At 48.6% G+C, this 20,971-nt stretch overlaps 3 protein-coding genes across 3 annotated transcripts; 2 read left to right on the top strand and 1 right to left on the bottom strand.

Annotated features, from left to right (window-relative positions):
• Positions 1 to 248: 248 nt before the first annotated feature.
• LOC109786502 (uncharacterized) lies at positions 249 to 3,315 on the bottom strand. Its single transcript, XM_020345074.4, has one exon. It carries the CDS (start codon positions 3,162 to 3,164, stop codon positions 447 to 449), a length of 2,718 nt encoding a protein of 905 aa, XP_020200663.1. The 5' UTR covers positions 3,165 to 3,315; the 3' UTR covers positions 249 to 446.
• Positions 3,316 to 3,536: 221 nt separating this feature from the next.
• LOC109786500 (uncharacterized) lies at positions 3,537 to 11,913 on the top strand. Its single transcript, XM_020345073.4, has 10 exons — positions 3,537 to 4,152; positions 6,123 to 6,387; positions 6,931 to 7,847; positions 7,982 to 8,405; positions 8,486 to 8,667; positions 9,546 to 9,702; positions 9,784 to 10,011; positions 10,110 to 10,460; positions 10,944 to 11,045; positions 11,149 to 11,913. Exons 1-10 carry the CDS (start codon positions 3,704 to 3,706, stop codon positions 11,377 to 11,379), a joined length of 3,306 nt encoding a protein of 1,101 aa, XP_020200662.1. The 5' UTR covers positions 3,537 to 3,703; the 3' UTR covers positions 11,380 to 11,913.
• A 3,078-nt stretch (positions 11,914 to 14,991) lies between these two features.
• On the top strand, positions 14,992 to 16,726 carry LOC109786481 (F-box protein At5g65850-like). Its single transcript, XM_020345054.3, has one exon. It carries the CDS (start codon positions 15,365 to 15,367, stop codon positions 16,724 to 16,726), a length of 1,362 nt encoding a protein of 453 aa, XP_020200643.2. The 5' UTR covers positions 14,992 to 15,364.
• Positions 16,727 to 20,971: the final 4,245 nt, after the last annotated feature.

Genomic DNA, 20,971 nt, shown 5'->3' with positions numbered 1-20,971 from the left:
AGCTAGTGTTTTTGCTTCAGGCAGTTTTTCATGTACTCTATGTTGTACAGTAAGGCTCCGCTTGGTATGGGTGTAACATTTTACATCCGTAATTACTTTGCAGGTGTATTTCACAGGCCACAATGTGATTTCCGCCTGGAAAAAGATCGACGGATGGAGGTCTGTATATTTTACAAGTGTATATCGCTCTGAAACGATGATCCAATCAGGGTGTAAATGATTTCCATCCATTTTGTTTCATGATCAAATTGGAAGAAACAGGCATATTATCATTCCAAAACCAGTGTGACAAAACCTGGGAGGAGAACCATTTCAAAGTCTAGAATCTCTTTTGGACTCCACTATGAAAAATCGCCTGCCTTCACGATTATATGGAAATGCTGCGTAGCAGTATCCACATAGACAGGGCCAAGTAGTTGTATATAGTATAAATAAACGACCAATTCCTAAATAGAACAGTAGGTCTTGAGGATCCACCTCGCCAGATCAGTTGCTCCGCTTTCCTTGTAGATCAGATGCAGATTGAATGCAGCCTCTCTTCGGAGATCGCAGTAGCCAGGCCTGAAATCCTGGTGCTCATGTAAATCCTCGAATGGAAGCTTAGGTATGGGGTGATCTTCCACCTCCATGGCTAAAACCTTCTCGTAGTAGATGACCGCCAGGGTTTTGAGGCCGACATGGTGGTACGCCCGGGCGATGTTGTACAGGGCCTCCTGCCTGTTGCTGCCGATGCGCAGGCACTTGTAGAGGAACGCAAACGCCTGGACGATGCACTGGTTCTTGTTCTGTAGCCTGAAGCCCAGGGAGAGGTTGATCAAGGACGAACCAACACAGAGATTGATTAGAGGATTCTCCGGGTCCAGCTTGTATGCCTCCAGATAATCCCGAACAGCGGACTGGTGTTGACTGATAGCAGTAAATCGATGCCCAGATATGATTTTAGGGGGCACACACTTGGGATCCCTTCTTGCCCGAAGAAGAAACTTAAAATGACCTTTCTCTTCTGCTCTTGATGTTACTTTGTAGTAGGAGTTCCATGCGGAGATGGATTGCGGGTGCTTGTGAACTACATAACGGACATAATCAAAACCAGGACTGGGATCTGGAGCTCTGTATGCTATTTCAGCACCCAAGGACCGGAGTTCCTCCTTGATGTCATCAGAGAGGGGGTCATTTCCAAGTTTAAGAGCATGATTGATAATTTGCAGCGCCTCAAAGTATCGCTGAAGCAAAGTCAGTGTTCGACAGAGATCTAACACAAGCTGATGGTTCTCCACATTTGTCAGCAGACCAGGAAGAGGAGGTTTCTGCTTTGCTCTACGTGTATCATCTCTTATTGTATCTTCATTTGACTCTGCTGCCCTTTTTTCTAGCAATTTCCTTGCTCTGTTTGCCTTCACTAACTCTGCAGTCGATGCTATAGGCCTGCATCCTTGAAATACGCTGTCTTGACGCGCTTCCCCCAGCACTTTAGTTCTTTCCTGCAGAACATCATTTGTAAGCTTTCTATTCATCTTGACCTTTCTATTAGCATACTCGATATCCAGTGTCTCGAGAATGGGAAGAAAAATGGTTTCCACAAATTTCTCCATCATGCCTTTGTTGTAATAAAGTTTGGCAAGCTGCATCTTTACTTCCCCATGAAGCCACCAAGGTTTCTGATGATCCGGGATATCAGCGGACTGCAACTCTGGATTTTCAGGAGGAGGAGAAAGCACAGTGATAGCTTTATCACTCTTATCCTCGTCAACGAGAAGAGAAGATAAGGTTATCCGTACATCGACATTGTCCTCCATCCCTTCTAAAGCTTTATAGAGGTAAGGGATAGCCTTTTCTTTCTCCCCCATTACCATGTAGCATCGAGCAGCTTCCACATATGAACTACCATCATTGTGAACAGCAACGTCTTCCATAACCGAGTAAAATTTTAGTGCATACTCATACTGCCCCAAACTTTGAAGAGTGCTGGCGACCTCCTTAACCATATCAGCATTCTCTTTTGAACGCCCCAGATGCACATCCTGAAGGAACACCTCAGCATGTTTCATATCTCCAAGATAAGCATGGCAGATTACTGCTTTTGCCTGCAATCGTACTGGTAATTTGTGTCCAGATCCCAACACCAGCTGTGCCTTCTTGATCTGCCTAAGAGCTTCACCATGGGCATCATTTCTCAGATGAAGGGATATCAGTAAATCAAGAAGACCCCAGTCGATGTTTGAAGTTTGAGCATTGATAAAATCCTCCAACAAATCAATAGCCTTATCAATTTGACCAGAGTCTCTGTACATCTGTGCTGCCGCTCTACGGGCGACGGTGTTGGAAGGATGGATCCCGACAATCTGCTCGTATATCTCCGCGGCTTTGTGACAGTCGCCTAGGGTGCGATATATGTTCGCGCAATCAAACTTGAGCCCCACATCCTCCGGATCAGCCCTCATTGCCTTGATAACACAGTGTCTTGCCAGAGCAGCATCTTCCTTCTTCAGAGCCAGGTCGATGAGCTTCTTCCACAGCGACACGTCCTTCGGCGAGACGTAGGCGGCCAGCATCACGAAGTTGATGGCCTTGTCGATCTCGCCGTTCTCCTTGTAGATGCTGCCGAGCAGGTTGTACGAGTTGGGCAGGTTGGGCGCGATCCGGACGATCTCGTGCAGGATGGGGATGGCCTCCTTGAACCTGTTCTCCGTGAAGAGCAGGGTGGCGTCGCCCAGCTTCTTGATGACCTCGGGGCTGCACCGGTTCCTCCGCCCTCTCGCCCGCCCCTTCCTCTTGCCGTCCTTGGACCGCCGCCGCTTCTTCCGCCGGAGGCCGAACCCCTCCATCAGCTGGTCGAAGAGGTTCGCCGACTCCGCCTCGGAGAGCTCGCCCTGCTGCCTCCTCCGCTTGGAGGGCTCGTCCCCCTGCGGCGGCTCCTCGGGGAGGGCCTTCCGCTTGCGCGACAGCGCCGCCAGGGCCTCGAAGTCCCGGATGCTGACGGTGGCCACGGCGCCGCTGGGCCCCCGCTCCGCCATCTCCACGCACTGCGCCGCGTCCGCCGCGTCGCCGAACTCGTACCCCTCCTCCTCATCCTCGTCGTACTCCTCCCCGTCCCCGTCCTCCTGCTCGTACGCCTCCTCCTCCGCCGCCGCCGCCGCCGCGCCTTCCTCCTCCGTCGCCGGCATCTCCGAAGCACGGCCCGAGGCAAGCGGCAGAAGGAGTCGCTCCTGCCGGCGGGAAGCGGAGTAGAGGAGGACGGGGAGGGGTGGCCGGCGGCGAGAGCCGGAGACTGGAGCGATGTGGATCAACCAAAAACCTTGGAAGGTGACTGGGCCTCTTTCAAAGTGGGCCTTGAGCCCTTGAACACACAGGCTCGGGTCCGACCCCAACGCGGACCGCGACCGCACCCGAGCCTGACCCCGACCTGGACCGCACCCGACCCCGAGCCTGACCCCGACCCCGTCCGAGCCGCACCAGCTTCGTCTTCCCGGAGAGCGCGGGGTGACCGCGTGGCCGCCTTCCAATTTACCCCTCGAGACAGAAACTAATCAGAACCCGGTCCAAATCTCAGCTTTAGTATAGCTTAACTTATACGCTCCCCCCCCCTCCTCCTCTCTCTCTTTTCCCCTCCCCCGTTCACACTCTCTCCCCGCCCCCCGTACGAAACCCTAGGCCGCGGCGCGCCGCGCCGCCCCAAAACCCCGCGGCCGACGGTGGCGCCCGCATGGACCCCGCCGCGCCGGACCCCGACGGCGGCGGCCTCCCGCCGCGCGGATCCGACGCCGCCGACGTCGCCGGCAACACGTGGGACCTCGCCCCCTTCTCGCCGCCGCCCGCTGCGCTCCGCGGCGGCGAGCTCTACATCTACCGCAACGCCTACAACCTGGTCCCGCGCTCCATCGGCGAGTGCCGCGGGGGGCTCAGGGCGCTCAAGTTCTTCGGCAACGACGTCGAGGTGCTGCCCCCGGAGGCCGGGGACCTGGACGGGCTCCAGAGCCTCCAGCTCAAGGTCTCCGCGCCCAGGGTCTCCGGGGCCGTGCTCCGGCGGATGCGGGCGCTCAGGGAGCTCGAGCTCTCCATGGTGCCGCCCAGGCCCTCCGCCTGCTCCATACTCGTCGAGATCGCCGGCCTCAAGTGCCTCACCAAGCTCACCATCTGCCACTTCTCCATCAGGTATGCTGCACAACACCACTACCTCAATTGACAGCTCTGCCCGCCTGCCTACTGCTAATTTTGCTACAGTGCGCCAAATTGCTTATGGTTAATTTACTGTTCTCGTGTCTATTCAGCCAAATGCTAGTGTTCCATCTGTGATTTGCAGCGTAAGCTTGCTTTTTTTGGTGTGTTTTCTAGTGCCATTTTATGTTTATTTCAGTAGCACGACCCTAGGAGAAATGGATGTGTATAAGAAACCTTTAGCCAGACTAGCATCTACTGTAATTATAAATCTATATATGCTGGTCTGGTGCAATTTTTCCATGCCCACTGTCCAATAGCTTCTGCAACCATGATGCTTTTGCCATGTGTTAAATCAGGTTGAATTGTTTGTTGTGGCTACTTTGAAGTTTTATAACCTGCACATTAGCTGCTACCATTATGCCTGCAATATTTGCTATGCCTCTACAGTAGTTTATAGAGGTCATTGGTGTTTGTAGGAGCATTCAGTTTACCCACCTTACTTTAACTAGCTGTTCTGAATCTGTTTCCCTAGTTTGGCAGTGCAGGGGCATTTGTCAACTTTGTTATGCAGTTTGATTATAAATGGTTGTTGTAGCCAAGTTACTTTGTCTCAACACTGAAGATGTACTGATCTGATGGTTAGTGCAGATGTTTAAAAGTTCAAATGCTTGAATGATGATTAAATGATTTTGTGGTCTAAATTTAGTTGTAGCAAAACTCTCAACTGGTGGCATATCGGTCGGGTGCTAAGTAGGGATAAATTGGCGGATCGCCCTATTAACTGATTGAATGATGATTAAATGATTTTGTGGTCTAAATTTAGCTTTAGCAAAATTCTCAACTGGTAGCATATCGGTCGGGTGCTGAGTAGGGATAAATTGGCGAATCGCCCTATTAACTGATTGAATGATGATTAAACGATTTTGTGGTCTAAATTTAGTTGTAGCAAAATTCTCAACTGGTAGCATATCGATCGGGTGCTGAGTAGGGATAGTTTGGCGAATCGCCCTATTAACTGAATTTATCGTAGGTTTACTAGGGCCATATCTATATATCCTAGCCTACATAGCAACATGTTGTAGTAGAAGCAACCGTAGATTGCTACAAATGCCAAATGCACCACATCAGCACATACTAGATGTCTAGATACTACATAGGAGGGTAGCAGGGCGCATAATCAGCAGCAGAAGTACAACACAGAGGAGAGAACTGAGTTTACTTGCTGCCTGGGGACACCATGGATAGGAGGAGCAGACGATGAAGCATCTCGGGAGGGAATGCTGGCTGCCCGGGGAGGGGACAGCGCCGGCGACTGCTTGGGGAGGGGACGAAGCCGGTTGCTGCTCAGGGAGGGGACGGAGCCGACAGCCTGTCATGGGCTGCTCAGGGAGGGGGCGGAGCCGACAGCTCGTTAGGGGCTGCTCAGGGAGGGGACCAGGGATTGGCCTGCGCCGGCTTCTGCTCGGGTAGGGGACGGAGCCGGCGGGAGCTGCTCAGGGATGGGACGGCTGCAGCAGCTGCTCTTCCACGAGTGGGAGAAGGGAGGGGGTTGTCTAACCTAATGCCCGCACAGCTGTGAAAGAAGGGAGGGAACGGGCCATTTTTGGGCCAAAAATTCCCTAGCAGTTAATCGGCCCAGACCGATAAATTACCCCAAGCAGTTAATGGCACGAATAGGGCCTTTCATATCTGGAGGTGTCCGAGTAGCGATTAACTGACCAAGATGCCGATTAACTGGCTGATATGTGGAACAATGAAAAAAATGCCGATACTGATGTGGTATGTGGTATGCACCTCTTAAGAGGCTATTAGAATTTTTGTCAACTTTGGACACTTGAACCAAATATAGGGAACTTGTATGGTGTTCCTGATGATTATTTCTATTTTATGCTATATTGACTTATTTATTTCAATTGTTCCCTGAAAAAAATGGCGGTTTCACATTCCTTTTTAAATATCTTTAGGTTCCTCCCCCCTGAGATTGGTTCCCTCAGGAAGCTCCAAGAACTTGATCTGTCTTTCAACAAGCTGAAGAACTTGCCTAACTGGATAACCGAGTTGCGGGCCCTGAAATTCCTCAAAGTGACTAATAATAAGTTGGTAGATTTACCATCAGGGATCTCTTCTTTGAGATGTCTTGAAAGCCTTGACTTATCGAACAATAGATTGACATCCCTTGGATCAGTTGAACTAGTCTCTATGCTTACACTGCAGTATCTTAATCTTCAGGTATGTTCCCATCAGAAGTTTTGCTTTCCACCTGTTCCTAATTATTGCTATGTCTTGATCATGTTGACATAATTTACATTATCTTCAGCAGTGTTGATTCTGATCTTTGTTGTCTTGTTTATATTTGTCATTTGTCATTTTGGTGCTTATTCTATGGCATTCATTCACTTCTGGAACAAAACATTCAACATTTGTCAGGACCTGATTAACAATTATACTTGGAGTGAGATTAGTGTGTCATTTTTGAGGAAAATGATTATAATCGAATCAACATGCGATCTTTCTAAATGTAATGAAAATTAGGGGAAGGAGGGTGTTGGCAAGCAGAACAACACTTGCATGGGGGGTGGTTTGCCAGAGAGAGAAGTTGTGGAGGTGTTAATATTAGCCATTCATTTTCTTACTAACTTTTTTCATGAGATACTATATGACTTACTCATCAATTCTATTGATTGTTGTATTGTGGATGTTTTCTTATGTCTTCTATTTATGCTTAGAAATTAAAATATCAGATCCTGATAGTTTTCTTTTTCTATCTTCAAGTTTAATAGGATTTCCCATTCTTTTATGATACCCTCTTGGGTATGCTGTGACATGAGGGAAAATGGTGAAATTCCTTTGAAGAGTGACAAGCTACAACGTCTAGGTATCGCAAACATAAACAGATCAGCAGAACCTAGACCTGCAAGTCATGCTTGCAATGGCGTGCTCTCATGCTCACCCACAGATATTTCCCCCAATTTAAAAGCTCATACCGCACAGAAAATGAAGAAGGGCTGGAAGCGACGGGATTGCCTGCAACAGCAGGCTCGCCACGAGCGTTTGGAGTCCAGCAGGAGCAGGCTTTGTGAAAATGACATTGATGAAATGGCTGTGAACATGACTGAAGATGATATGGAAAACAGGCCAGTGATGAAAGACATTGTTGAAGAAAGTTCAGCACAGGATTTGAAAGAAACAAGTTCTATATCTGAAGACCTATCTTGCATAATCGATTATGACTCAGATGGGCTTATAAAAGATAGTGGCATGATGCTTCAGGACCAATATGACGATGGAAAAACTGGAATAAATATGAGAAGTTGTCATGACAACAATTCTGGTATCAGCACCGATCCAGCTTGTTTGGGCAGTATTGAAAATGAACTTGAGGATACCGCTTCATCAACCCGCAATGCAGTTGAAGTTGTTGAAGAGAACACTTCAGAGGCATCTAAGCTTACACTGAAATCTAAAAGGCATCCTGATATGGACAATAATCCCAAACCCAGCAAATGCCCAAGACCAATTGATGAATCCTCGAAGTTATCCTATAAGTACAGCGTGGAGTCATTTTGCAGCATAGATGACCATTTACCGGATGGATTTTATGACGCGGGACGAGATATGCCGTTCATGCCATTAGAGGAGTACGAACGGAGTCTCGGACTGTATGCGCGTGAAGTTATTCTTTTGGACAGGTCAGTGCACATTCCTATCCGTTGTTTGGTAATTTGCTTTTTTATATGCTGTATGCTCTTTCTGATTGGTCTATTTGAGAGCATAGGATATGTTTGCAATCTGCCTAACTTTTTTTTTGCTTCTTTATCTTAAGAGAACAAGATGAAGAATTGGACGCAATTGCTTCTTCAGCACAACTGTTGTTATCCAGTTTGAAGAGGCCAAGTTATTCCGAAACAGATGAAGATGCAGGTCAGGACTTGCTAAGGGCATCAGTTCTTGCTTTGTTTGTCTCTGACTGTTTTGGAGGTTGTGATCGAAGTGCTTCTCTGAGGAGAACACGGGGAGCTATTGTTAGCTTGAGGAAGGAGCAACCATTCATTTGTACTTGTGCTGCCGGTAGCATGTGTGATAGCAATGAAGCATCAAAACAAGCCAGTACCCCTCCCGGGCACTTCAATTTTACTGGTCTCTGTGATAAATCAATACACATCATTAAGGAAAGGAATAATTCAGGCATTGTACCAATAGGGGCATTGCAGTTTGGTGTTTGCAGGCACCGAGCTGTCCTAATGAAGGTACCTTGTTGTTCTGTTATCTGACTTATGTTTTATGTTTATCAGTTGAGGCTTTGACATGGCTACCTTATCTATTGCAGTATTTGTGTGACCGGGCGGACCCTCCAATTCCTTGTGAGCTTGTGAGGGGGCATCTTGACTACACGCCTCATGCTTGGAATGTTGTCCCTATTAGACAAGGGAATATCTTGGTAAGGATGATTGTTGATGCGTGTTACCCCACGAACATAAAGGAAGAGACGGATCCAGAGTACTTCTGCAGGTGAGTGCCTTGTGATCGTATAGGGAAAAATACTGACTCCACTTTACCTTGAATTTATGGTAGCAACTAACTTGCACTATGCTGGTTCTGTCATATTGTCATTATATTGTTACTGCTGTTTCAGTGTTATGTCAATTTTGTGATCAGGTCAAAAACATGGCCTACACAAATGCCATATGTAGTTTATACTGTATTCATGTGCTATGTACTACCTCCGTCCTGATTTACTAGTTCTCGTACTTTGGGTTAAAGTTTGATCATATATTTGACCAACAAAATGTTAATGCATGTCGCCAAAAAATATTATTTTGGATTCGTATTTGGATGTAGTTTCCAATGATATTATTTTTGCTACATATAACTTATATTTTATTAGTTAAAATCATGGTCAAAGTATGACCCAAAATATGAGGGGGACTAGTAAACCAGGACGGAGGAAGTTATCTAACTTTATTATGACTTAAATTGCAAAAGGTCAGTAATATTGTAATAGTATGTGTAATAAGATGAGAACTTATAATGCCAATTGCCGATGCCTTATGTGTGCGATTGCAAGATTGGATATTGTGAAATATTGTACGATATGTAGCTGTCAGGCTGTCAGGACATGCTAGTACATCGTGTCTAATCACCCTGTATTGGTATGATATGGTTTGTTATGTCTTTCATTTCAGTTATTGCTTTGTTCTTGCATACTCTTTTGTTTGTTATTTTGTTTGCCTGATATTAGGGGGCTTTATCTGCTGATCTAGTATTTAAATTTTAATCATGCTGCTTCATGGAGGTGTTGAAAACAAAAGTACATGCTACATGCTTATTCAGTGATTCTTCCTGACTACAAAATTGTTTCGTTACTAATTATGTGCACGTGGTTTCAGGTATGTTCCCCTCAGTCGACTGCACGTTGCGCTTGATGATGAAGGCTATACACCTCGGTCTTCCTTCCCTTCGGTCTCACTATGCAAAGAAATTGAAGCTACAGCTTCCAGCGCTGTCTACCACTGCAAAATTGGTTCAGTTGATGCAGCAGCAAAGGTTTATTTTTTTTGCCTTCTAAATTTCTTTGGTGCCTTTACTATGTTTCATGTATTTACTTGGCGTCGGTTTCAAATGCAGATACGGTACCTAGATACCCGGCGTGCTTCTAATGATGAAGTAAAAAAATTTGAATACAAGCTTCTTGGGGAAGTAAGAATGATGAATGCTCTAAGGAAGCACAGATCCATAGTGGACATATATGGTCACCAACTTTCTTCTAAATGGGTTCAAGATGATAGTGATAAGGAGTACAGGATAATGCAGTCTGTAATTTTAATGGAATATGTGAAAGGAGGTTCACTGAAGGTAAATTCATTTGTTCATCATCATGAGCCTTCTTGTATTTGTTGAAGTCTTTTTTTAGATGTTCTCAGTGATAACTGGATCTTTTATTTCCAAATTAGGGCTATTTGACAAAACTACTGAAAGAGGGCAAGAAACATGTACCTGTGGACCTGGCATTTTACATTGCTCGAGAAGTTGCTTCTGCTTTGTTGGAGATGCACAGGAAGCTAGTTATTCACCGGGACATAAAAAGCGAGAATGTTTTGGTTGATTTGGATTCGAAGAGGAGTCATGGGACACCAGTAGTCAAACTCTCTGATTTCGACAGATCCATTCCTTTGCATTCTCTATCCCATACATGCTGTATAGCTCACCTTGGCACATATCCACCCAATGTTTGTGTTGGGACACCTTGTTGGATGGCTCCAGAGGTTCTTCAGGCCATGCATGAGAAAACCCAGTATGGACTGGTAAGCATTCATTTGAACATTGCGATGTCCTTTTTTTTTCTCAACTCATGTTGAATAGCTCTGAACAGTATGTACTACAGAGTAGCTCAGCCATGTTTCTGATTGAAAATTCCAATATTTGATAGTTATTATCATGATGTGTTACTGGAACACTAATTTTTCTTCATTGCTTGCATTAGCTAATCTTAAACATTTATACTTGTGTGTGGTAATGTGCATTGCCATGTATCCTGTGTGATGATTATTACTCTGATTGCTGACTATCCTGTGTACAGTAATGTGCATTTTCATGTTATTGGTTAGTGTAAAGCCACTTGGATTTCAGTATATTATCAAGATCCACTTGAATTGATAAACTATGTTAATATCAGCAAATAGGCCCCTACCTACCTACCAGATTATGCTAATCAGATATAGTCCTAGCCCCAACCAACACCCCAAAATAAAGCGGTATTGATGCGTTTAAATATGGCTTTGATGCAGGAAGTGGATATCTGGTCATATGGGTGTTTTATATTCGAGATGCTTACACTTCGCATACCCTACGAGGGACTACCAGATTCAGAAATATATGATCTCATAAAGGTAAGACCTCTACATCAGAAGTTGGCTCTTGTATATTTTGTATTTGCTTGTTGTTTCGGGTAAACATATAGGAAGTAACATCTTTTGAATTCTATCTCATCAGAGGAAGAAACAAAGGCCAAGGCTAACTAAAGAATTAGAAGCGTTCTGGACAGTGGACGAGCCAATTACAAGGCTGAAGTTGGGGATCACATCTGATGCTCATGCAGAGAAACTAAGATTTCTAATTGATCTATTCTACCAGTGCACCAGAGGAACTGCATCTAGGCGCCCCAAGGCCGAGCAAATTTACAATTCGCTTTGCTCCTTACCTACATGCTATGACCTGAGCTGACCCCGTGGATTCTGAATGAGAAAGCTGATGGTTAGGCAGTCTCGCTGCCAGATCGGCCTCGGTCAGGACAGGTTAAACGGGACAGCTATAGCAGGTCATTGGATCTGGCCAGCTTCTGAGTGCCTCGGGGCTCGAACCAGAACACTCCGCATTTCACTGATGTTGGTCTTCGGGTGGTGGCGGAAAAAGTCAAACCAAGGCGATGGGCGACTTTGGCCGCTGAAGCTCCTCCTGGGTCAGTTTTGCAGCAGCACTGCATGCTGGCTTCACCTGTTGTAGCAGTCTCCATCCTGGTCGTGTGTGTATGTGTATGTCATGTAATATTTTTCTTCATAATTTGCAATTTTCCATAACTTATTATTCAATCGAGTCTTCTAAGTTATCGATTTAGGTCAAGGCTCCATTTTTATGTATCTGTGTACGTACGATTGTCGGTCCAGCGGTGAGCCATGTAACTTTAGAATGCTGAGTTGTGTAACAAACGGGAACGGGACAATTTTTTAACAGAGGCTGTGTGTTATGATTTCCCTGCCAGCAATTGTATTCATAGTTGTCGCCGGCCAAAACGTTACAGGCGCTGTGGCTGTGCAAAGTCAAGAGTTTTATTCAGCATATCATTAGTATTCCCTCCTCCAGAGTACAGCGCTAGTGCATACTCCAGTATGCACTTGGTGTAAAAGATTGGATGCAAAGTCTCGTACGTACATGGAATGAAACTTTCTCTCTTCAATGCAGATCTCGCAGGCTAAATCTTGGAAAGTGCGCTACCACGCATCGACGATGCCCGAGTCAACCAGACATTTCAAACAACGAAGGCTGTTAGTTTCGGGTGGACAAGTGCCATAATCACAAGCCGACAAGTGTTTGTCCGAACTGTTACCAGTACTAGTAAGAGTAGAATTCTCGCCTGCAAGCCGCAACACCTGCGAGCTGAAATGTACTCCAGCAGAGCATCAACTTTACACTCTTTTTTTTGGAGTAGCATCAACTTTACTTGGTGACACTAATTTTGACCGGTAAATTAACGGCACGCCCTTGACCAGATGCAGCGCTGCGATGGCCCTAGCTGGCGCGTGCATGCACGTCTGCTTGGCTTGTTCCTCACAAAAATGAAAACCAAATGTATTATATGCGGGTTAAGACAAGATCGGGGGTGGCGCTGGTTTTAACTATAATCCCTGTCCGGGGGGACCAGGCTCAGCTCCCTCCATCCGCGGCGCGCCACGACAAGGCCGTGCATGTGAGGCCTTCTGACTTTGCGCCGATTGGCCGGACGACTGGCAGTCCAGGCCAGTCCAGCTGCATGCATCGGCGATCGGCAGGCGTTCCCGTCCGTCTAGGATCCGCTCCGCCGGGGTCAGCGACAATGCCGCGCGGAACCACGAGCCCAATCTTGACCGGCCGGACGCTCCCATGTGATTCATCCTGTATGTGTGCATATGGTCCCGTCGTCTATATAAGCATGCACGGGGGTATCGATCCTCCATGGATTGGAAGCAAGCAAGCTAGGGTGGTAGTCTGGTAGTTCGAGTGCCCAAGAGAAAGCGTGAAGCTGCCAGCATGATCTAACTCTTGAACCAGCTAGCTTCCGCGGGGTGGTTAGATCGTGCTGTGACAGTTTCACCCTTTCCCTGTTGGGCACATGACAGAGAGCGACACCGCAATCCGCAAGTGCGTGTGCAGGCTGTGGACATCGACGCAGCACCAAAATAAGGTAAGCACATCCATCCATGTCTTCTCTTCTCTTCTCCCCTCCCCAAGTTGTCAATTGCATTGCCTTGTAGGTCGATTCAAGCTAGAGGAAGGATTCGTTCATTTCAATGTCGATCCTATCTAGTAGCTAGTACTACCTCCGTCCTGGTTTATAAGCCCCCTTTACATTTTATGCCAAATTTTGACTATAGATTTAACTAATAAAATATTAATACATGTCATCAAAAATTATATCGTTGAATTCGTATTTGAACATAGTTTCAATTATATTATTTTTTATGACATGCATTAATATTTTGTTAGTTAAATTTCAAATTTTCACATAGAATACAAAGGGGACTAATAAAGTAGGACAGAGGTAGTAACAGCTAGTCATTTGTTCGAGATGTTTCAGACATTCTGTCATGCTCGGAATCAGCCGGCCATCCTCACGAACGGCATCACTGTTCTTCTCCTTCGTACTACAGCTTCTCCAGGTCCAGGCGCGTGGCTTGGCTCTATACATCAGCTCTTGCTTAGTTACTGCTTCAAGCCAAATAGTCCACGCAAGCTGAGTCCACGATGTTCGTCCATTGAGATTCATATATGTAAAGACCTTGAAAGCAAAGTAATATGAGATAAAAACATATGCTTTGTCCATGTTCTTATCAATTAGCACGGATTTGATCCCTCAACTTCAAAACCAAAAATGTCACATCTTGAACTTTTCGTTCCGGACAAGTTTCGTCCCTTCCAATTTGAAGCGGTGTCTATGTTGACCAGTCTTGCCCACATGGCTATATTCTCTCTTATTCATCTATCTCTCTTTTTTTATCATAATATCTTTGGTGGAAAATTTTCCCAACACTTGGCGCACGCATGCACTTTTGACACCTCATCCTCGGGCGATGTGCCGCCAGCTAGAAGCACACCACCGTTGGACCGTGTGCCTGTCCCTCGACGAAGTTATGGTCGCTTTTCACTGAATTTAGTGACTCACTACTGGGAATAGGCTTATGGCTAACTCAATTTAGTGGCGGGCGTGGACAGGTACCCGCTACTGCTATTTTAGAAAAGTAGCAGTGGCGGGTACACAAGGTCGCCGGCCACTGCCAATGCAGACAGCAGTGGCAGGCAAAAAATGACCACCCGCCACTCACAAACTTTTACAAATTTACCTGTTGGATAAAAGCAGCAGTGGCGGGCAAAAATGACCACCCACCACTCATAAACTTTTACAAATTTACATGTGGGATAAAAACAACAGTGACGTTCTGCCCTTTTTAATGGTTGAAAAATCAGTTAATGCTTGAAAAATAGTAAACCTACTCAAAAAATGGCCAAATTTGAGCATGACACTTTGGATGGTGTGTGCTACACATAGAAAAATATTGAAGTCAAAATGATGTAGAAAAATCAGCTAATGATGTAGAAAAGCACATGCAGGCCAACGCAGTTGGCAGGGCTTTAGTTGTGGCGGGTGTTGGGCCGCGCCCATCACTGCTCAACCTACGTGGAGAATATTTAGACACCACTCCCTTCCCAAACTTCTTCAAACCAGATTCATCCCCCCACTAAAATTGCGTCTTTGCCCTCCTGTCGCCGAGGCCGTCCTCCTTCGCGCTTGCCTTCCCTGGCCCTGACACGATTGCCTCCTCCTCCAATAGCGGAGGCCTCACCCGCCGCCGTTGGCGCCACTCCCGCCTCCTTGCGCTTCAGCGGCTTCAATCTCCAGGTCAACGGAGTACCAACCGCTATTCAAGACAGTGTGGCGGCATGGGTAGTCAGGGAGGTTTTTACCCAACATGGATGACATCATAATCTCTAGATCGGTCCGTCACCTCCTTCGATGTAGGCATAGTGCCGGTCCTAAATGACTCTATTGTTACCAATATGTCGTCTTTTTTTTATCGTTTGTCAGTTTGGTAGTGTTTGACTGCGTGCATCTTAGTTGTGCAGAGATCAGGTGCTCATCATACTTTGTATTCGTTTGATCCTACATTTTGAGTCAATAAAAATGCCCTTTAACGAAAAATATACCTGGAATCAAATTACCGGCTCCTTTGAATTGCTTGCTTTTTCGAAGTTTCATGGTTTCGTTCAGAGTACAATCACCACAGAAAGGTCAAAGATGAACGTGTTGAAAACTTCACGAACCTATCACCTCCGACCGTGCGCCTCCGGGGGCGTCGACGTCAGCGTTTGGTCTGATGATGAGCAACGGCAGATCGATGGAGCAACGGCAGGTCTGGTTTCTAATCCTATCTGCGTGTTCACCTAGGAGTCTGAGTTGATGATACCTAATCCAACTCGGAACACGGCAATTAATAAGTCGCAACGAAGCACTCCTTCCATAAAAAAAATAGAAACCCTGAAATCACAACTCGATCGACTTCAAGGTTCAAGTTGCCGCCGTCGTGTCGCGTCGGTCGATCGACAACCATTAGCGATGGGACAACGTCGGCGGCTGCTGGAGCCTGATGGCGGCGGCGGCGGCGAGATCCCTAGCGAGTTGCTGCAGGAGATCCTGGTGAAGCTGCCGACGAAGGACGTCGCCCGGTCCCGCTGCGTCTCCAGGCTGTGGCGCGGCGTCGTCGGCGACCCCTCCTTCCGCAGCCTCCACGCCGCCACCTACGTCCCGCCCGCGGCGGAGGTCCTGCTCGTCTCCGAGACGCGCGAGCCTGACGGGGCCAGCTTCTTCCTCACGTCCTCCGGTAAGGCCAGGGCCATGCGCTCCGTCGCCATCCCCAGCGACTACGGCCTCGCCAACGTCTGCAACGGCCTCCTCTGCTTCGTCCACCGCCACAATGCCGCGGCGCCGGCGGTGGTGTGCAACCCCGTCACCGGCGAGACGCTGGCGCTCCCGGAGCCGCCTCCGCTCGCTGCCGAGGGCGAGCCGCAGCACCTCTTCGCCCTGGGGTTCAGCCCGCCCACCAAGGAGTACAAGCTGTTCAGGCTCTCGTCCACGGTCGTGGACGTGTACACCCTGGGCGACGCCAGAGGCTGGCGCCGGCACGCGAACCTCTCGCTGCCGCATCCAACCAAGATCACGGCCTGGGCGCCACGGCTGATCGGCGGCAAGCTGTACCTGCTCACGACCGGTTGGAACCGAGTACTGGTGGTCGACGTGGCTACCGAGACGTGCCGAGCGCACCGCCTCCCGGCGCAGATGATCGTCGCCTATGATGAGCATATACCGCGGGTGGGCGCCTTTGAGCTCGACGGCCGGCTGTGCTTCGCGCTGCACACCGACAGCACGCCCACGGCCCTCCAGTTTTGGGTCATGTCGCCGCCGGAGGACGGGAAGCAGCTGCGGTGGGATCGGCACTACTGCTTTGAGATCAACGAGGCTTTCAACCACTTGGGACCTTGGAGCGCATGGGTCGACGGTGGCGAGATGCTCTGCTACATGCACGGCGACACTCTGCACATGTATGGCACGAGAGGACGCTCGCCGCCGACGATTCTCGGCGGCGTTCAAGTGTTGCAGTGGGACCAGCGGCTCCACATCCCAGAGTTCCCATTATGGTGGGAAACTTCGAAATGTCAATGGAACTTCCACGGGGGCTACCGTCCCACCCTTCTCTCGCCTCTCGTCTTTGCATTGCCGCCTTCCCAAGACGATGTGCAAAAGAAAGGGAGCAAAGGAATATAAACAAAAGAGACTCTCACGGTACATCGTTCTACCGAAAAATAAGGTGTAGTATATATAATTGATCGGTTACCTACGTACGTAGTAATGTGTTGCATAATCCTCAAGGAGCGAAAAGCAATCAGTTACCGGTATGCATCTTGTACGAATTGACATCAGTCCGTGTCCGTTTCCGCGCGAACGCCTTCGGATACGTTGGCTCCCGTGCATGAATCTAAAAACATTCGCTCCCACCATCCTTCCTGGAGAATGACTGGGAACGAGCGTTGCACATACCCCTTCAGAGTGATTTTTTTTTCGATAAAGGGAATATTAATATTATTAGGATGATACTAATTACATTCAGACTCTGCAACAACATAATATCTAGACATTAAGGCCCTGTTTGATAGCTTAGTATTTTGCCCTTCAAACATAATAGCTAGGCATGGTCTTCAGGATTCCCCTTCTGCCTGCTACACATGCCTTCACGAGGAGGATAACGCGGAACACATTCTTGTTCAGTGCGTTTACGCCAAGGAAGTTTGGCACTACATTTTCGAGGCATTGAGCTTGCAGGGCAATATCCCGGAGCCAGAGGATTGTTTGCTGGAGTGGTGGCTGGCTAGGAGAGCTCACTTCAGGAAGGGCTTCAAGCGTGGTTTCGACACGGTGATCATTGCGTCCACTTGGGCTTTATGGAAGCGACGTAACGCTAGAGTGTTTCATCGGACTCATCAGCAGAAGACGGTGTCAGAATTGGCCCTTGCCATCATTGCGGAGCTCAAAGAGTGAAGGTTGGCGGGCTTGGGAGGAGGAAGCTACGGCACGCTTTGTGAGAGTGTAGACATAGGCTAATTTGCAAGGTGTGGTAGGGTGTGCGTCCTTGATGGAAGCTCGCTTCCATCTTTTAACACTCTTGTACATTGTTCGAGCTCTTCTCTTCTATAAAAGTAAGGTACGCCGTTGACGTACTCTAAAAAAATAGCTCAGTATTATCTAAGTATTTTAAAAATACTACAGTTTTTAGGATTACCATGGTTTTATTTAGTTTGACCTGTTTGACAACCACACAACTGTGGTTTCAATACTATAGTTTTTTCAATATTATGGTATTTTCTCTACGTAAAAAAAAGAACCCTGGACCTCTTTTTTTTAAACAGAGCATGCGAAAAGAATGAGGTACCGTCTCATGCGTCTTCCTTGGCTACCCTCATATCACCAAAAGTTACCGGTGCTATGATCCTGTTACTCATCATGTGTACACCTCGAGGCACGTGTACTTTGTCGAGACGGTGTTCCCCTTTTTTCAGGTTTCTCCGGCTTCGGCTCCTCTGGCGCCGACCGCCGCGCCCCCTTCCTGGAGTGATGCGTGGCGTCGCCCCTCGGAGCCCCCCCCGGCACGGCGCCTTTTGCCGCCACTGCCCGGTTTTTCGACTCCCTCCCCAGAGGTCGAGTCTGACCGGGCCCCCGGGTCCCCGTCTCCCTCCTACGAGGTTGAGCCGGCGGGTACCCCGCCCGCCACCTTGGCTGGCGCTGCCACCCCGTCGACGGGCTCGACTTCCTCCTCGCCCGTCGCCCCCTCGGTCGTCAGCTCGGATGTCGCCGCCGCTGGTGCCCCCGCCTCCGTCCCTGCCGCCGCCGTGGCCCCTATCGTTGTCGCGGCTCCCGTCGCCGCCGCTGGTGCCCCCGTCGCCGCCGCGGCACCCGCCGCAGCCGCCTGATACGTCTCCAATGTATCTATAATTTTTGATTGTTTCATGCTGTTATATTATCAATATTGGATGTTTTATAATCATTTTATAGTCATTTTATATCATTTTTTGGTACTAACCTATTGACATAGTGCAAGTGCCAGTTGCTGTTTTCTGCATGTTTTTTACATCGCAGGAAATCAATATCAGACGGAGTCCAAATGCAACGAAACTTTACGGCGATTTTTTATGGACCAGAAGACACGTAATGGGCCCTGGCTGCGCCCGGAGGTGCTTGGAGGAGAGCACAACCCACCAGGGCGCTGATTATTTGAAGTTCTATCAATTGTCCAACAGTAATTTGTTTACCCACCGTTTGCTATTTTTCTCGAGAGAAGCCACTAGTGAAACCTACGGCCCCCGGGTCTCTTTCTCATATATTTGCCTTTGCGGTCTACTTTTCCTTTGCATTTATTTTTAGATCTATTAAACTAAAAATACAAAAATACCTTACTGCGTTTTATTCTTATTTATTTTATTTGGCATTCGATCTATCAATCTACTACAATGTCCTCACGTCCGTTTGCCCATCTTGGGGCGCCACTACCCGAAAGGGATTGACAACCCCTTTTACATGTCGGGGTGCGAGGATTTGTTATCTGTGTGCAGAGGCTGTTTACGTTGTGTTGCTTGGTTCTCCTACTGATTCGATAACCTTGGTTTTCTTTACTGAGGGAAATACCTACCGTCGCTGTGCTACATCATCCCTTCCTCTTTGGGGAAATACCGACGTAGTCCTAGCCGACATCACCGCCGGCCCTGTTGCCCCGCCTCTTGGCGTGACGACCCACGCCTGGGCCGGTGTGCTTCGGCCGAGCACGCGCTACTCCTCCGACGAGTATGTGTGCGCCGCCTCGACATCGATGCCATCACCCATTCCCGCCTCCGCTAGCGCTGCCCTTCGGGATCTCCATTGGCTTGCTGCGATGTAGGAGGAGTTCGATGCCCTACAGCGACCGCACATGGCAGCTTGTTCCGCGACCCCCTCGTGCCAACATCATCAGTGGCAAGTGGGTGTTTCACCACAAGACCCATCCAGACGGTTCTCTCGAGCGCTACAAGGCTCGATGGGTGGTTCGTGGATTTCGGTTGCGTGCAGGCGTGGACTTCATCGACACCTTCGCCCCGGTTGTTAAACCGGGCACGATCCACGTCGTGCTCCAGCTGGCGGTCTCGCGCGCCTGGCCTGTGCCCCAGTTGGATGTCTACAACGCCTTCTTGCACGGCCATCTTGCCGAGTAGGTGTTCTGTGAGCAGCCCACTGGTTTCGTCAACGCCGAGCACCCCGACTTCGTGTGCTTGCTCTCCCGTTCTCTTTACGGGTTGAAGCAGGCGCCTCGGGCTTGGTACCAGCGTATCGCAGCCTTCCTGCAGTCTCTAGGATTTCGGTCCATTCGCTCTGATGCCTCACTCTTCGTGTATCATCAGGGAGCTGACACTGCATATTTGCTGCTCTACGTCGATGACATCATCCTCACGGCGTACGCCCCCGATCTCCTTCAGCACCTGACTGCTCGTTTTCGTGATGAGTTCGCCCTCAAGGACTTGGGGCCTCTGCACTACTTCCTCGGCATCGAGGTGGTCCGACGGACTGACGGCTTCTTTCTGCATCAGCAGAAGTATGCCCACGAGCTCCTGGAGCGTGCTGGTATGCTTAACTGCAAGCCGGCGCCCACCCCCGTCGACATGAAGGTGAAGTTCTCTGCTCTGGAGGGGTCTCTCGTGCCCGATGCAGCGTTCTATCGCTCGATTGTTGGTGCTTTACAGTACCTGACGCTGACTCGACCCGACCTGCAGTACGCTGTCCAGCAGGTGTGCCTCCACATGCACGCTCCGCGTGACTCCCATTGGACCTTGGTGAAGCGTATTCTCCGTTACATACGCGGCACCATATCTTTGGGACTCACCCTGACGGCCTCCCGCCTCCACCGACCTCGTGGCCTACTCGGATGCCAACTGGGCTGGCTGCCCCGACACCCGGCACTCCACGTCCGGCTACTGCGTCTACCTTGGGCCCTCGTTGATCTCTTGGTCATCGAAGCGGCAGCCCACGGTCTCCCGCTCTAGCGCCGAGGCAGAGTACCGCGTCGTGGCTAATGTCGTGGCCGAGTGCTCTTGGATCCGTCAGCTGCTCCAGGAGTTGCTTTGTGTTGTTCACAAGGCCACTCTTGTCTACTGTGATAACGTCAGCGCGGTCTACCTTTCCGCCAACCCGGTGCACCATCGACGTACGAAGCATATTGAGCTCGATATTCACTTCGTGCGCGAGCAGGTTGCCCTTGGACATGTTCGGGTTCTCCACGTTCCGACGTCGCAACAGTTTGCTGATGTGATGACTAAGGGATTGCTGGTGTGGAGTATGTATTTTATGTTGCATGTATATTGGAGTTGTGGCCCACCTCCTAGTCCTATATAGTTGAGGATTGATGCCTACCCTGTAATTATATATACGTGCACCAGCACCCCATCAATACATCGATCATTATATTGCAAACTTGTCCGTCTTCAACACTGA

This window comes from Aegilops tauschii, chromosome 5 (assembly GCF_002575655.3).
Source record: "Aegilops tauschii subsp. strangulata cultivar AL8/78 chromosome 5, Aet v6.0, whole genome shotgun sequence".
Lineage (NCBI taxonomy): Eukaryota > Viridiplantae > Streptophyta > Magnoliopsida > Poales > Poaceae > Aegilops > Aegilops tauschii.
Note: the sequence above shows the minus strand (reverse complement) of the source record. Positions and strands in the feature narration are given on the sequence as shown.